This window comes from Anomalospiza imberbis, chromosome 3, assembly GCF_031753505.1.
Source record: "Anomalospiza imberbis isolate Cuckoo-Finch-1a 21T00152 chromosome 3, ASM3175350v1, whole genome shotgun sequence".
In the NCBI taxonomy this organism is placed as follows: Eukaryota; Metazoa; Chordata; class Aves; order Passeriformes; family Viduidae; genus Anomalospiza; species Anomalospiza imberbis.
This window is the reverse complement of record NC_089683.1, coordinates 6,413,359-6,424,141: the sequence shown is the minus strand read 5'-3', so window position 1 is coordinate 6,424,141 and position 10,783 is coordinate 6,413,359. Positions and strand designations below refer to the sequence as shown.

The following is a 10,783-nucleotide window of genomic DNA, read 5'->3' as shown; positions in this document are numbered from 1 at the left end:
GTCCAGCACAGTGGCAGCACATGTTATGGTCAGGAACAACCCCACAGAGGTCATCATAATGCTGACATACATTCAGGCTGACCTACAAACTTAGATACATGTCTGTCCTACAAACCACCCTAAAGGATGCTTGCTTTCATTATAAAGGCACAGAAATCATGTCTAGCCTGTTATTTCTCTCACTGAAATAACTCGTGGCCAGTGAAGGAGATCCAAGTTGATCTCAGTTTCCCAGGGCAGCCCCTGAAACAGTATGGATACATGTTTGTGCCCCTCATTTCAGTTCCAGGCCAGAAGCGGCTGGTGATGGACCTTCCCGGCCTGTGGCAGGGAAGGAGCAGGGCTTGTCTTTTTTGATACCTCTGAGATGCACCAGGGTCCTTCCAAAGCAGGACTCAGGTGCCAGGGGAAGGAAGTCATTGCTCAAAGCCTCAGCAGATTTATAGTCTATTTGTGCATTAAGTTTGGTATTCATGTTTAAAGATTAGCAAAGATTGAGAGCAGTGTAACTGACTTGCCTATAAGAGCCTATAGAAATTATAAAGAACATGCTGAAAAATATTCAAAATAAGTTACCTGGTCACAAAGCAGTGCTACATAGATGCCATTGGGCTTCTATTCCATGTTTCACCAAGCAGTTTTCCAACTCCATTTTTATAAGCATCTCCACTGTGACCAGAAACTTAAGAGTCAATTTTTATTTGATTAACCTTCGTTGATTATGAAAAGGAAATTCCTGAAGGAATAAGGCCTTGCTAGTAACTTAGGCAACAGATCTGCCTGCTTCTTTATTCTTTCTCTGGAAACCCAGCCAGTGCAAAGCTTAAATTAGTCACAATTGCCCTGAGTTAATGACTGCAGCCCTCCAGTCTCCGAGGCAAAGATTTCATCCTGAAAAACCCTCCCTCTAGCCACGGTCAGGTTGCATAAAACACTTAGATTATGGAAAAGCCACGACTAACAGAGTGAAATGCAGATTTGCTGGAGCAGAACACTGAGGAATGAGGCATCCGGGGACTGATGCACCCCCTGCCCCCTGTAAGTAAATTTGACCCCCCTTCCCTCTCGGAAAACCACGGTGAGTTGTACCTAGTTCTGCCACAGCCGCTGCACAGGCTGACAGAGCGAATTTGCTGGCTCGGGGCCATCTCTCTGGAAGAGGTAAGCTCCTCTCGTCTTCTGCAGGTGACATCTAGCATCTCACGTGAACCGAGGGTAACCAGACTGCAGCAAGAGCGGGCCCTAGCGCAGATCAGCTCGGGATGGTTTAGGAGACAAGCTGCTGAAGGTCACGTTTCTCCAGCGCCAGCGCCGGGAACTGCAGCAGCCCGAGTGGCTCTGCAGAGCTGCAAGGTCCTTCTGCAGTGACACAAGAGACTCCGGCGCAACAGGCTCCTGGGAAATGTAGTCTGTCACCAAGGCTGCTCTGTGCCTGGAAACCGGCGCTGCAGGTAAAGACACACGCACGGATTTGTCCATCATCTTCATTAAAAAGAGTATTCATTAATGAGAGCTCAAGATTACGCGTGGGGTCTGTTTGCTTTGAGGAATGCTGTCACTGGCAGCACTGCCTGGGGAGCCCCAAACTCTCTTCCCGTGTTGAGCAGCTGCATCCAGAAGGGATAAATCGATCCAGATCTGGTTTAGTAAGAGCTGCATTAGCAACAGCTACGTGCCGAGCTGGGGCTGCGGATTAGGCACGCAGCACTGCAGTTTGAACAAGGACACCAGCAAGCCCGGGATGACAGAAATTGATCACTTCTCAGAGCTCTTAGGTGAAAAGTTTAAAGCTTTTCCTGGCTGAGTGCTGAAGGCCTGTTGTGTGCCAGTCCTAATTTCTCTTAAATTATTATAGATCTATTTAGGGTCTCATAATTTAAAAAAAAAAAAAAAAGGTAAGGTATGTGCTGTTCAAGAGAAGCTTTGCATTTATCATTAAGGCTCAGCTGAATCCCTAAATTAATCATTAGCCATTAGTCAGTAATCCTCATACTGATTTGAGGATTTTTTTGGTCACAGAAACTTATCCCAGAACGCTTCCCCACATCTCTGACTGCCTAAAGCTTTGGTGTGTGGTCCCTTTCAAAATAATTCAGACAAATTTAGGGAGCATTGCAGGTGAAATATTGAGTTGAAGTTGGATGAATCTGTCTCATTGGTCACCAGTAATTAGTATTAAATTAGATCCTTCTTGGGGTTAAAGTTCATTAGAATTCGTGCAGGGATAAAACAAACTCCTGACAAAGCTGTGGTTAAAAATGGGGAGAGGGGATATTGCAATCTAATGTAAACGTGCCTGGCTGCATGGAAGGTATGAGTGGTTCAGAGCCTGATTCTGGACTGTTCATGCCATCTGCTGTGGCACTTTGCACCCCCCTCCACAGCTGTTCTGTGGGCTTGAGTCAGCTTGTGCCACACTCTATCAGCCTGTGTATCATCTACTCGTAATGTGGGGTAGAGAGGGACCTCTAGGGTTCACCTGCACTCACCCTACTGTCCTCTGTCACAGCAGGGAGAGCTTCAGAGTCACATCAGGTTTCCCAAGGTCTTGTCTGGTCCCCTGAAAACCTCCCAGGATGAGGGTTTCACAACCATCCTTTATCTGTACACCTCTGGGTGCAGTCTCATTCTGTTTTTGCTATGACCATGCTTTGTGGAGTGGAAAACAACAACCAGATCCCTCCTTAAAGTAAACCTCATAGCATTGCAGCATCCTATGGAAGGAGCAGCTTTCCATGGTCATTTTTAGCCTGAAGAAATAGGTTCTTTTTTAAAACAGATGATTGGGGGATGGCTGTGAAGAGGATTATTCTTTTCCCACAGGACCTTTGAAATGAGCCTGACTAGAGTTGGATGCTTGCATGGACATCTCTGTGATGTGTGGAGAAGAGAAGGGCCAGTACTCATGGAGAGCCATCAAACACCTGGAGTTCCTATGTCCCCAAATCCTGAGAAGACAGCACCAGCAGAGAGGACCCTTCCAATTCATTTAATTCAATTCTCAGTGAGATGGAGTTTTTTGGTTTTTGTCCCAAGCCAGTTTGACCAAAGGCTGCATACACAGGGAGGGAGTGTGGACCTCAGATGGGGTGGAAGCACAGCAGCGGGGTCTGGGACAGCTGTGTGCTGCTGGAGAAAGGCAGCCAGTCTGCCCAGTGCCCTCACCTGTGCTTCTGTTAGTTCACTTGGAAAAACCCTTAAGCATTAACCACTGCCCAGCCCAAGGAAAGCTTGGCAGTGACTGTTGCACATTCCTACTGGTTGTGTCCTCCTCACGACAGTGCCTTGCATCTCATGTCCTTCATCAAACCATGCCCTAAAAGTACAACCTAAACAAAACAAACAAAAAAGGCAAAAACAAACACAAAAGCCCTTAATTAATGTCTTCACAGAGGCTTGAGGACTTGTCTGACCTGACCTTTAAACTCACTACTCCGTCAGTTAATGAAAAAATACCATGCATATAATGAAAACATGTGTTTTCTCCAACATTCCAAGGCCTTTAGCTCTCATCACTTTACTCCTTTATAGGAAGAGAAATAATTTAATGGATAAAATAAAACCATATGTTTATAAACATATAAGGAGCTGTGATAGCTAAACACAGAAGTGTAGAAATATCATAGTTAACAGTGATGTATCTGTTTGTTCCAGACAGTTTGCAAAATGGAGATCAACACCCTATTTGTCACAGCTGACATATGTGAGCTTGTTCTTCTGCACCTACAACCAACATGTAACATCCCAAGGTATTTCAGAATGACTGTCTAATGAAGAACATACACCTGGTTTTCACAGCTCTTAACCTCCTACTATCAGGTGTATTTCTGCTGTGCTACTTTTACTGTACTGTCTGTCTGCAAAGGAACAAAGGTTCCTATTTGTGCACCTATTCCTGTATAGGAAGAGAGTTAAACTGCATTTGTATCTGTATTTGTTTATGCCCACTGCTTCTTGCCCTTTCACTGGGCACCCTGAAAAGGGCCTGGCTCTATCCTCTTTGCACTCTCCCTTCAGGTGTTCATACACACTGAGAAGATCCCCCTGAGCTTTCTCTTCTCCAGACTGAACTGTCCCAGCTGCCTCAGCCTCTCCTCAAATGACAGATGCTCCAGCTCTTTTTGGCACTTCACCCTTGGCAGAGCATCATCTCCCTCAAACTGCTGGCAGCACTTTCCCTGATGCAGCCCAGGCTGCTCTTGAGTGCAAAGGTCCATTTCTGACTCATGTTCAACCTGGTGTCCACCAGGACCCCAGATCTGCAAAGTTCCCATCCACCCAGGTACCCCCTCAGCCTGTACTGGTGCATGGTGTTGTTCCTACCCAGTGGCAGGCATTTCCCTTTGCTGAACTTCATTAAGTCTTTTTTTTTTTTTTTTTTTTTTTTTTTTCCCCCAGGAAAATCTGGACCAGGGGATCCTTGGGGTCCCTTCTGAGCCGTTATTCTCTGATGATTTTGAGATAAGTCCCTCTCTGCCCATTTTCCAGCCTTCTGAGGTCCCTTGAGTGGCAGCACACTCATCTGGTCTGTCAGCCACTCCTCCTGGTTTTCTGTTCTCTTCAAACCTGCTGAGGGTGTGTGGGGGTAGATGCTGACAGCACTTCCTAGGGGCTTTTTATACTTAATGTATTCTGTAAGTAATTTTGATGTGCCACTTTCACACATGCAAAGGAACTAATCTGACCCCTCTGAAACCTTGTCCTGACATGGTGCTGATATAATAGAGGTGGCCAGCAGGTTTTGATCTGTCAGTTCAACCTCAGAAGCGTTTCTCTGCTCCTCAGACACTGGACACACATCTAGCCTTTAATGAGATGTCTCAGACAGGTGAGAGATACCTTTCTTAAGGTTTCTGCTTCAGGTGATGCCTGCAGAAATTTTTTGCCATCTCTCACTTGCTGAAAGCTGTCTGCAAATCACGGGCTCTCTGCTTTGTAATCTCACTACTGCAAAAAACACGTATTTTTTTTAAATTGAAGAAGGCTTTGCACTGCTTTGCCAGCGTCCCTGGCCGTGTCCCTGGCTTGCCCAGGTGGCCTTCCAGCAGCTGGTGCAAAGTCCAAGGCTTTGCCACAGCAACATCTAGGTTTTGCAAGCGGCAGGGTTGGTCCTCATCCCAGAAGAGAGCAGAACTGGCTCTGCCTTTTCCAGAACAAGGGCTTGTGCCCTGCGCTGCTCAGTGCTGTCATCGTGCCCCCGTGGCAGCGCTGGCTGCCAGGGCCGGTCAGAGAGGTCTCTGCGGCCGAGCTCGGAGCGCGGCCAGCGCGGCCATGCCGGCGCTGCGGCAGGCGGAGCAGCTGCCGGCGCTGGGACAGCCGGCCGAGAGGCAAAATGGATCTCGCTCTGCTCTTGGCAGCACTCCTGGGACTCCTCATTGTCAAGGCTCTTTTGTTTCAGCTGAGAAACCCGAGCTCCCCTCCGTGCATCAGGAGCTGGATCCCTTGGTTTGGAGCTGCGTTTCAGTTCGGGAAAGCTCCTCTGGAGTTCATAGAGCAAGCCAGAAACAAGGTAATGCGTGTGCTGGCTGCCTGCTCGTGGCTGCGTGCTCAGGGTGGCTGCCTGCAAGGGGAAAGGCAACCAGAAACTTCTGCGTTCAGTTTTGCCTTTTCCTGTCACGTTTTATAAGGTCAGGAGCATTTAAATGGTGACGAATCGGCTTAATACCACCAGCATTGGTGAGTTGTGGATCTGATCCAAGCACGATCTCTCTGCTGTGATCCTGTTTGGACCTCTGCCGTTGTGCTTTTGCAGTCTGGCTGTGTGTTAATTTTGGTTTCAGCTAATGTGGAAAGCTCTGTGCCAAGTGCTGGGACCAGAAAACTACTTATTTGCATGCCTAAAGTTAGGTGACATTTTTGAGCACCAGCTGGTGTCCCTCAGTATTTGAGCAACACACAGACGTGCTTGGCACACAAAGTTTTCTGTCCTAATAATCTTGACTAAACATGGGGGTCAGGATTTACCCCTTGGACTTGAATTTCTTTTTATGTGTCTGTCAGATAGAAAGAGATCAAATTCTTAATTTCTAGATATTTAATAATAACTGACATAAATCCCAGTTTCCTACTTTCATTCAGGGATTATATCACCTGCTACTACAATGTAGCAGCCTTGAGTGTTCCATGCTGAAGGATTACACAGCCCCACTACTTGCAAAAACTAGCTAAAAATGAAACCACTGTAAAATCCTGAAATTTGGAAAAAAAAAAACCCACATCAATAAATACTGGATGTTTAAAATTTGCTTTCTCATTTTGAACTGCTAGATTTCACAGTTATATTTCTTTTTGTTTTGTTATAAACTCAGAGGATTAAATCTGATCTTTGAGAACAACAAGGGCTGTCAATCTTGTATTAAAGCACATTGGGTGCATCATGGGGTAAACTCAGAGGTATGGTCTGGAGTTTCTTGGCTTCTCTGTGCTTGACAGGCCAGTATTAATTTTATGTTACTGTGTCTTTCTTGTAGCTTTTATCTGTGCAAATGCACACTCATTGGCTCGGGGTTAATTAATTTTGGTGTTCATTTGCCTGGAGACCCTCTAAGCTCCAGGTTGATGCTGTGGCGGTTGCATCTGTACACATCTGCACACACCAGAAACACCTGAAGGACTTTATAAACCTCTGGTTTTGTTGGGACAGAAACTAGAACAAAAAACATTTTCAGTGGCTGAAAATTCAAAGAAGGAAGAGAAGGCTTTCCTGCATCTCTCCCTTTACTGTGTGTTTGCTGGTAGGGCCTTTCCTTTGACTTCTAGTCTAGCAGCTCCCTCTGACCTCTCTCTCTGGTCCACCTGGGCCAAGGGGCATGTCTCCATCCATCCCTCCCTCCCAAGTTGGCCACCTGCCTGCACCAGCATCATCTGACAGTCCCCCTGCCTCTGAGGAAGGCCACTTGTTTGTTGTCCCCTTCATCTCCTTAAACCCTCCTCAGGCACTGAAAGTCTCCCTCCCTTCCCACCTCCCACACTGGCACGCTGTGCTGAGGCCAGGAAAAATAAGTCTTTTCCTGCCTGCTCCCTTTTAAAAGAGTAGGCACTGTTGGAGAGTACAGCCAAACAAAACAGGTGCTGCTGCCAAAGGGGTCATTAACAGGCACTACAGGGCTTGCAAAATACATCAGCAATAATTCCAGGCTCCTTAATACTGCTAGAACAAGGTTAAGTGTCCTTAGTATGAGCAAGCTGCCCTCGTAAAAGGTGTTGCAGAAACAGCCTTAGGCAGTGTGAAACCTGCTCATCTCTGCAAGGTCATTATCTTCAGGGAAGACTCTTGCAATTCCTCCCCTGGATTAATCCTGTAGACTGTCAAAGTGACACTCATGTATTTCTTAATTCCCTTATTTCTTAATTGCTTTCTTCCTTGATTCCTTTTGTGTCTGTCTTTCACTGTTTTTTCTCTCAAGCCCTGGGTAACACAGTAAAGTTCCACTGCTTCCAGCCTGCCCTTTGCTTGGAGTTTGCTGCTCCTATTTTCCTCCCACGGAAGAACACGTGGGCTGGAAGAATTGTCTCCTTTCCCCCTTGTATCATCACTGGGACTAAGAAAAGAAAGTTCCCCTGCTCTAATAAAATATTTAATCTCTTGTCTAATAAAAGATACCACCTCTTCCTCCTAAAGCTGCCTGGTGAGAGAAGTTTTGCAGCAGTCTGGAATGGACAGGGAATAACCAGAAGCCCCATGCCACATAAAATACAGGGTGAGCTGGTTAATGAGGGGTTCAAATGGTGTGGTTCCCCAGTTTGCCTGGCAAACATGGTAAGAGTTAGTAAGGAATTCCAAATTCTTCTCATCAGTTTGCTAATTAAGCAAACAGGAGAAGTTCAGTTAAAGCCCGGAGATTGTTCTGCACTGTTGTAGAGACCTGTGGGATCCATATATCCCTCTCAGACAGAGTGTTGAACTGGGACAAGGTGCCGTGTCCCGGGACTTTTGGCCTTTCTGTGTGTGGCTGGGTGAGGGATGGCTCACTGGGTTACACTGCAAGGGACACGTGGAGGGGATCAGGCTAGAGAAGGCTTCTGGTGGAGCATTTCCATACCCAGTGTCCACAGCTGAGTCACTGGAGGTCTGTGACGGGTCCCAGGTACAGAAGACCAAAATGCTGCAGTCCCTGAGCTAGAGAGAGGACATGGCATTGACCCTGTGTGTGTGTACACCCAAGGGAGAGGAAACCCACCCAGTGTTCCCAGCCCCCAGCAGAGCTCTTGGTGCAATGCAGCTGGCTCAGCTAAGCCTGGTTGCTCCCTGTCAGTGCCCCTGGGGAATATGACTATTTCCCTGACTTCCTTTGGGATTTTGGAGAACATCCTTCTGAAGTTTTTGTTTCTTTGGAGTGTTACTTTCCTTAGGCTTGATGTGCCTCTCACCGTGGCACTGAAGTGTTTCCCAGTCTTTGGAAAAAAATTATGTTCCATGGATGAAAGCAGAAAATCTTAAAAGTTTGGTTTTTTTTTTGTTTTTTTTTTTTTTTTCCTCCCTATATCTGTCTATGTTGTGAAGTGTCCTTAAAAGCTGTTTCAGAGCAGTAATGTGGGTGCAGGGCTGGCAGCAGAGCCTGCACTCCGTTGGTACCCTCCTATAACACAAGTGTAGAACTGCCCCATAGCTCATTCCAGGAGCTGATTTTATTGCAGTGTAACGTCAATGTAATTACACATTTTGACAGATGAACAGTCTGGTTATTCAGGTGTCCGTCTGGGACAGCAGCCATTAGGTGGTGCTCAGTAACAGGGTGTAAGGGGCACACGCAGGTGAGAGTATGTAGCCTCCTGCTTTTTCTTCCCAGCTCCTGGTTTAGGGATTTGCTAGGCTGGAATTTGCACTTAGATGATTTGACTTAATCTCTTCTCTTACCCTATGTATATAATATGTATATTATATATTCACTGCTGTGCATTGCAGTGCAATGCACAGCAGTGAATCCATAATTTAATCATGACCCATATGAATAAAGTATTCTGTCTGGTTTTAAACCATCTGACTCCTAATCTCAAGCCCATTAGCTTTTACATTATGAGAAACTGAGAATAATGATTCTCTTTTCCTCTTTTCCTGACATCTAAGTCCACTTAATCTCCTTTTATTGAAATATTCATGCATGTTGTGCATCCCTTTGACTTCGACTAGCTCAGAATATCCTGCTGAGATGGAGTGGGCAGAAACAAATTAAATTGAAGATGCAGGCACAGGATGGGTTTAGATGTTTCTTGTCCTCTTTCCTCTCCTTTCCTAGCAAGATAAGAGCTCCAGATTAATTATCATAGAATGGTTTGGGTTGGAAGGAACCTTAAAGATCATGTCATTCCAACCCCTCTGCCATGACTGGGACACCTTCCACTATCCCAGGTTGCTCAGAGCGCCATCCAACCTGCTCTTCAACAATTCCAGGGCATCCACAACGTCTTTGGGCAACCTGTGCCAGGGCCTCACCACCCTCACAGTAGAGAATTTCTCCCAAATATCCAATGCAAACCTATTTGCTTACAGTTTGAAGCCATTTATTAGCACTTGCAAAATAGATTTTGGAGTAATTTCAGAATGTCATTATTCTTCTGTGACATTTCTAGGTCTTCTCATTTTTTAGACTCTCAAATGACTCCAGATCATGAGTAAACTTTGAGTTCTTCTTCCAAAGAATGAATTAGAAGATACTTCTAACACCACACAACCTTATGTCTCCCTAAAAGCTGTACTAGGCTATTTTTTCAGTATATTCTATTTATTCTCTACTAATTCCAATCTTTAATAATGCTTACTGTAATTTTTTGAGTACCAAAATGACTCTGAGGCTTCCCAGGTCCTTCTGGTACTACTTTTGCCTGTCCATCCTCCTGTTGCTGAGGATGATTTAACAGATCACAGTAGGGAGTTTTGCAACTTCTTATTTTAATTTCTCAAGAGTTCTGAATTGAAATATTTATCACTGTTTTACCTACAACTTGTTTAACTCTATTCTGCTCAATACTTCCTTCAAAACAAGGTCTCAGTCCATCACTCTCAGTGAAAGGCTCCAAGGTGGCACTTGTCTTACAGTGATGTAATCCCTAACTCAGATTCCTCCCCCACTGGGTTTCCTTACACCTTGACTCTTTATCAGGCTCAGCAGCACACTGGGAGACTTCCTGCATCTGGCATGCTTGGAAAAGTCTCTGTTGTTGGGGAGGCAGATTGCCTTTATTAGTTTGATTCTCAAACCTTTCTTAGTAGTTTAATTTTGCATTGCATTTATCAAATGTCATATCTATTTGGACACAAACTTCTGCTTTCTGAAAGATTTGTGTTTGAATATCTGCCATGACGGTGTTGCTCCATGAGGCTGACTTATTCTGGAGAAGGTAATCTATGGAGTTGTCTTATTTCAGTTTTGTTAAATATTGGTCTTATTTTAATGATTCTAAATAGATTGCAGGAAATTGGATGAGATTGAAACCCAGATTGTTTATGTGGGTGTTTCAGGTTACCAAGATGGTCACTGGACATGTTGTCAGTGCTGTCAGTGGAGTCCAAGGGCAGCTCAGCTCCCTCCAAAAACAGGAGTGCAGGAGATGGTTTGGTGAATTGGTTTTTAGGATCCCCTGACTGCACAGACTTGATTTCTGTTGTCTATTATGAGAGCTCAGACATCTTGCTCACATGTAATCACCTAAAAGAAAGTGTTCCAATGTTTAATTGAGTGCAACCTTAATTGAATAATTAAGTGTTATTGCAGGTTGCTATTAGTTCAAATTTAGTTTTATTTTAAAAGTAGATTAAGTACATTTTAATGTTAATTTAAAATTT

At 45.0% G+C, this 10,783-nt stretch overlaps 1 protein-coding gene across 7 annotated transcripts in view; it reads left to right on the top strand.

Moving 5' to 3' along the window:
• Positions 1-520: 520 nt before the first annotated feature.
• CYP39A1 (cytochrome P450 family 39 subfamily A member 1) overlaps positions 521-10,783 on the top strand; it is a 27,438-nt gene continuing 17,175 nt past the window's right edge. Inside the window, exons 1-2 of one of the 7 annotated variants that reach the window (XM_068183292.1) lie at positions 1,052-1,161; positions 3,655-3,749. Coding sequence is in view for 4 of the 7 variants with exons in the window: in XM_068183288.1 (XP_068039389.1) it covers positions 5,333-5,509; positions 7,622-7,759 (315 nt within the window). In the remaining 3 variants the exon portion in view is untranslated. Of the gene's footprint in view, positions 1,162-1,247; positions 1,452-3,654; positions 3,750-5,289; positions 5,510-5,537; positions 5,677-7,621; positions 7,760-10,783 lie in introns of those variants that run through there. The other 6 variants (XM_068183293.1, XM_068183288.1, XM_068183290.1 and 3 more) reach the window with 6 other exon arrangements.